General features: G+C 43.5%; 1 protein-coding gene across 1 annotated transcript; it reads left to right on the top strand.

The window, feature by feature from the left end:
- Positions 1–4,887: 4,887 nt before the first annotated feature.
- SCP2D1 (SCP2 sterol binding domain containing 1) lies at positions 4,888–5,365 on the top strand. The gene has a single exon (XM_059707547.1). It carries the CDS (start codon positions 4,888–4,890, stop codon positions 5,356–5,358), a length of 471 nt encoding a protein of 156 aa, XP_059563530.1. The 3' UTR covers positions 5,359–5,365.
- The last annotated feature ends 320 nt before the right edge of the window (positions 5,366–5,685 follow it).

Genomic DNA, 5,685 nt, shown 5'->3' with positions numbered 1-5,685 from the left:
ACTAGTGTCACATGGCCCAGGCACCCAGCTGACAGTCAGACAACTGCCAGGCTTGTGAGTGAGCCCAGAGGAGACCAGCAGGATCACCAGCTGAATCCATCTTAAATTGCTGGTCCATTAATTCATGAGCTAAAATTAGTGAGTAGAGGGGAGGTTTGTTACACGGCATTGTTGCAGTAATTGATAACGAAGACATCTTTTACCCATCAGGGACAATTTGGAAGGCCTGTAAGAAGGAATTAAATGTCTTGGCTTTTAGGCAATCATACCTTATACAATTTAACTTAGAAGTTATCCACTAATCACCCACTTGGACATGCTTATGTCCTATTCAAAGATAAATGTAACAGTATTATTTTAAGTAATTACGTGTGTCTTTAGACTTTTAGCTTTGTCCGAAAATGCGGTGCTCTCACACATGGACCACATCCCACCAATGGGAGCTGGTCTCTGTTCCACATGTGTAATAGTCTCAAGTTCATTAATTGGGGGCTTTAGGAATAGATTTTTATATGAGTTTGGTGAAATTTGGTGATTAAAGATGGAAGCAACACCCCTTAGAGGCCCATGTAACTTCCTTATAGTGGTTAGGATGCTGATGGAAAATCACATGTGACTATTTAACTTTACTACAACTAAATAAAGTTAATTCAGTTCCTCATCATACTAGCTGTATGTCAAGTACTCAACAGTGGCTAGTGGTTACAGCGCTGGACAGCACAGGTACAGACATTTTAATTATCTCAGAAAATTCTAATGGGCAGTGCTGGCCTCAGTGCTTATTTTCAAATTTCTTATTTACAGAATCTTTTCTGTCTAAACTTCTAGTTTCTGCTGCCCATTTGATTCTGACAGCCTCTCACCCTGTTCCCTCTGGGAAAAACATGTTATTGCTGTCTAGGTTGTTTTATCAAACTCAAGCTAGCCTGTTTTGACACCTACATTGTTAAATATTCTCTTTGTTTATAGGCCACAAAGCTAACCATTGAAGCAGAGTCATTATTTATCACCTGTACGGACAGGGGAGTGTTCATTCCACCAGGGCAGAGAGGTTTGGGAGGGAGGGAGGGCAGCTGGGAGAAACCCTGGTTTGAGTTATAAAAACCCCAACAAAACATGAGGGGACCACAGACACAGGCAACAGGGTAGTGAAGACCTGGGGGGTATGCAGGGTCTGGGAGGAGGGAGTAAAGGGGAGGGGGATGGGAGATATTTGTAATACTATTAACAATGAAAATATATTTAAAAAGAAAAAAAACAAAACAACCCTCCCGCCCCCCCCCCCCAAACACAACACCCAAAACCAAAATAAACAAACCTGAGGTGGGGGTGGGGGGGGGAGGAAGAAGAAACAAAAGCACAAAAAGAGACTATTAGTTAAAATCGTGCTCTATGAGCAGGCTCCCTGAATTTACCCTCCCACCCCACCCCACCCCACCTAGAACTAGCATTTGTTTTGAGGACAGGGCCTTCTCCATTCTCTGGTTTCTTCAAGGAGGGATTTCCCTCCAGAGTGATTTCTCCCCAAATCACTCCCGGACTCTCTTCACCTCTTTACTCGCTTGGTTGAGGTGACTTTTTTGAGTGGCAAGTCTGGGAAGTATAAAGTGAGCTTCTTCGTGCCCAGAATTTCCCCTGTGAGGGCCCCTCCTGACCAGCCTCACACGCAGAACCCTCCCAGGAGGGTGGCTGAGAGGTAGGTGGGTCACTCTGCTTTGCATTGTGGGGTTTAGCTGGCGGCCCACCGGGGTCTCATATAAGTCTTTTGTTTGATCTATGGTTCTATCAGTGATAAAGGCAACATTTTGGTTTCTATCTGCCATTTCTTATCCTATTTCTCAATTTCTTTAGAATTCAAGGAGGGGAGAGAAATGCTGTTTATTGGATGCTCCCACAGACCCCATAGTGCTTTCTGAGGCTGCCCCATGCTCATTTGGGGCTGCACTTGTGCACCTGTCCCCAGTTGAGCATGTGCTTGACCCCCAAGAATTCTTGGATACAAGCATATCCAACTAGATGTTTGTGTAGATTCTACTACATGGTGGTGATGGTGGGCAGGGGACTTGATAGAGGCTGACACAGTTTAAACTGAGGTTTGAATTAAAAACAGAGTTTTGGATAGAATTAGAGGATAGGATACAAAAGCCTAGATCTGGGAAGCTGAAAAAAGTTCAGGAGGGGAGTGTAAAGCTCCCTTCAGCTGGGCTCCTGCAGGGACATGAGAGAAAAGTCTGGAGATAGGGATCACCAGTTGGTGCTATTTCTCTTCACCTCAAAATCACTCAACATCTTTTTTAAATTGAGGTATAATGGACATATAACGTTATTAGTTTCAGGTGCACAACATAATGATTTGAAGTCTAGATAACATCCATTACCATACACAGTTACAAAAAACTATTTGTGTGTGATGAGTCACTGTAGTTTTAATTTGCATGTCCCCAGTGACTAATGAGGTTGAGGACCTTTCCATGTGCATAGTCGCCTTTCATACTGGGATTCCTTTTTAAGTGGAAATACCACTGATAAAAGATAGAAACATGAAGGTGACATGTATGGGTTATGGAACTGTGCTCCCCCCTGACAGTCTAAGGCAGGAGTGACAGACCATTTGGGGACCTATTTGAATAATGTGGAAGGGCCAAACCCTCCCTTGAGGAAAAGCAGATATGGGTGGCGATGGGGCCCATTTTTCTGTGGGTTGCTCACAGTAAACTTACTGGGAAATTGCCTGCCTCTTCTTTTATTAAATCCTCACACCCAGGATATTTTCTCTAGAGAGAGCAGAAGGGAGGGAGGAGGGGGAGAGAGAGAGACACATTGATTGGCTGCCTCCTACATGTGCCCCAACCAGGTCTGGGGAACCTGCAACTGAGGTATGCACCCTGGACCAGGAATTGAACCCTTAACCCTTTGGACTGAGGGCTGACACTCTAACCATTGAGAAAACCAGCTAGGGCTCTTGCCTCTTCACTTTAAAATTTCTATGCAGATATTGTCTATACCTGGCGCTCTCAGAATAGACTTGATTTCGGAGGCCACTGGGTTTTGTTTAACTGCTCCATATTGATAATACCAGCTCATCCATCATGTACCAAAGAAGATGTGCCAAAGTCTTTTTTTAATTTTCTGCATTCCTCCCAGACAGAACAAAGCTATCAGCAACTCCATTTAATGTATCTTCACTTCTTATAACAGCAGTATGGTGAGGGAAGGACACAGGCACCAGCTGGATGGAGCTTCCAATGACCAAATCTGGGGCAATTTGCAAGAAAACAAATAATGAGGATAATAGATTATGACCCACAGAATAAAACAAATATTCACAAGTTCATATTGAAACAAATGCATAATTGAACAAAGAAATGGGGGATAAGGCATAACTCTTCCTTATAGTCGAATTCCAATCATGAAAACTGAAGGGCGTGACAGGAATAGAAAATGACCTTTAGCACACATCACACGGATGGACCATGGGTGGATACAGAAGAGACTGAGCTGAAGTATGATATGAAACAGGATATTTGCAAAGTCTCAAAGTATCTCCCCACAAGATACTTACTCATTACAAAGGGAGAAACAGTAACTACAGTGGAAAAATCTAGTAGATACCACCTTGTCAAGTGATCAAGGTCAACATAACCAGCAATGGGACATATTGACACCACATCCCCCTGACATATTGCACTGAGAAGGGCACAACAGCAATTCAGTGACATTCCTGCCCCAAACTCCTCATTCTAATCATGAGAAAGCATCAGATAGACTAAAAGTGGGGTCTAGAGTGATTCCACCTCTGTTTAGACATTGCTACCCTACTTACTAACTATGTGGCTTTGGGCAAATCATTTCTTCCTGCCTCAGTTTTCTTATTTGTAAAATGGGGACAAAAAGTAGTACCTTCCTCAAAGGGCTGTAATGAGGATTTAAAGATGTTAACACAGCCATGGTCAGTGTGATCAGTGGTTAGAGCATTGGCCCTCGTAGTAAAGAGTCTGGATTCAATTCCTGGTCAAGGGCATGTACCTGGGTTGCAGTTCGATCCTTGTCCCAGTTGGGCGCATGTGGGAGACAGCCAATAGGTATGTCTCTCTTACATCGATGTTTCTTCCTCTCTCTCTCTCTCTTTCCCCAACCTCCTTCCCTTTTACTCTCTCTAAAAATAAATGGAAAATATATCCTTTAGATGAGTTTTACAACTACAAAATGTTAATACATGTACAGTGAGTGCCTGGAACAGTGCCAGAGTAAGGATTATATTATTACCTGCAATTATTATGTTAGACCAGCAGAGTCTTTTGTTCATCTTAGGGATATTTCTTTTTTATTTTTTCCTCCCTCTCACTGTGCTTCTGGAAGCTATCTGATTGATGCAGGCCCTGTGCCGATTCCTTCTCCAACCAGCTCTTTTGCTCTAAAAGCATTTCCCCCTCCACCAGCAGCCAGCTAAAGCCAAACCCAGCACCACAGTCTGTTGCTTGAGGACTACCCACTTTTGAAGGAATCAGAATAACTGCTCTCTCAGCTAAGGTTGCTACTGGGAGACGCCTGCGTTGTAAGGACAGAGCTCGTGTCACCAAAGAACCTTCTGGGGTCAGTTTTCCTTATTCCCAACATGGGGTCCAGACCCTTCTGAGCTTGTGAGACCAATAGCCCTGATTGGTTTAGGGCTTGGTGGTGTGGCTCTGCCTCATAATTACCTGTCTGAGCCCTCACCCCATGTCACATGTTAGCATCTGATGAGCCAATAATACTGCAACACACACAATACAGCCTCATTCCCTGCTTGGGCCTTACCTTTGATGTCACAATCTGACCTGCAGCTATTAATCTGGCCATAGCTGCTCCCAAACCAGATGACTAGGTCAAGAGGACCAGCACAGTAAGATGTGGAAGAGAACTGACCATCAACCCAAGATCAAAGCCGGGGATGGACCTCAGGTGGGTCAGTTCAAGGACCTGGGTTCAGCTCCGAAACCTGCCATGCCACACCCTCTAGAGCTGCCGGAATTCCAGAGCTTCCTTGTGTTTGAGGACATTAGCCAACACATCAAAGAAGCGGGGGCCCAAATGGTAAAGAAAGTGAATGCCATCTTCCAGCTGGACATCACCAAAGATGGGAAGACCATCCTGCAGAGGACCATTGATCTGAAGAATGGCTCTGGGGACATGTATCCAGGATCTGCCAGGCTCCCAGCGGATACCGTCTTCACAATCCCGGAACCTGTCTTTATGGAGTTGGTTTTGGGTAAAATAAACCCTCAGAAGGCTTTCCTTGCCGGCAAGTTCAAAGTAAGTGGCAAAGTTCTGCTTGGCCAAAAGCTGGAGAAGGTTTTCAAAGACTGGGCAAAATGTTAAGCATGAAAAAAATACCAAGAAAATGATCAGAACTTCTCTTCAGTTAAAATGTTGAACGGAAATCATGCTTAAACTGAAGATTAAAAGAAAAAGTATCCAATATTTTTACTCTAATTCTTCCTATTCAAATTTGATTAATTTTCCTGCTAATATGTAAAATTGCAGTGAGGGTTCTAGAGCAGTAAAGAGTATTGGAGTGGTGTATCACTTAAAATCTTTGTCTTTTTCTTTTCTTAGATTCATTTATGTTGAAATATGCTAGGGTAAAAGCCACATGTAGAGAAATGGGTAGTTTTGACAGCTGGATTTAAAAAAAATCCTCACCTA

The sequence above is a fragment of the Myotis daubentonii genome, chromosome 8 (genome assembly GCF_963259705.1).
Source record: "Myotis daubentonii chromosome 8, mMyoDau2.1, whole genome shotgun sequence".
Classification (NCBI taxonomy): Eukaryota; Metazoa; Chordata; class Mammalia; order Chiroptera; family Vespertilionidae; genus Myotis; species Myotis daubentonii.
This window is presented reverse-complemented; position numbering and strand designations above follow the sequence as displayed.

Bases quoted from the DNA above. Each gene is read 5' to 3' on its own strand.
- SCP2D1 (XM_059707547.1), top strand. From the start codon at position 4,888: ATGTGGAAGAGAACTGACCATCAACCCAAGATCAAAGCCGGGGATGGA.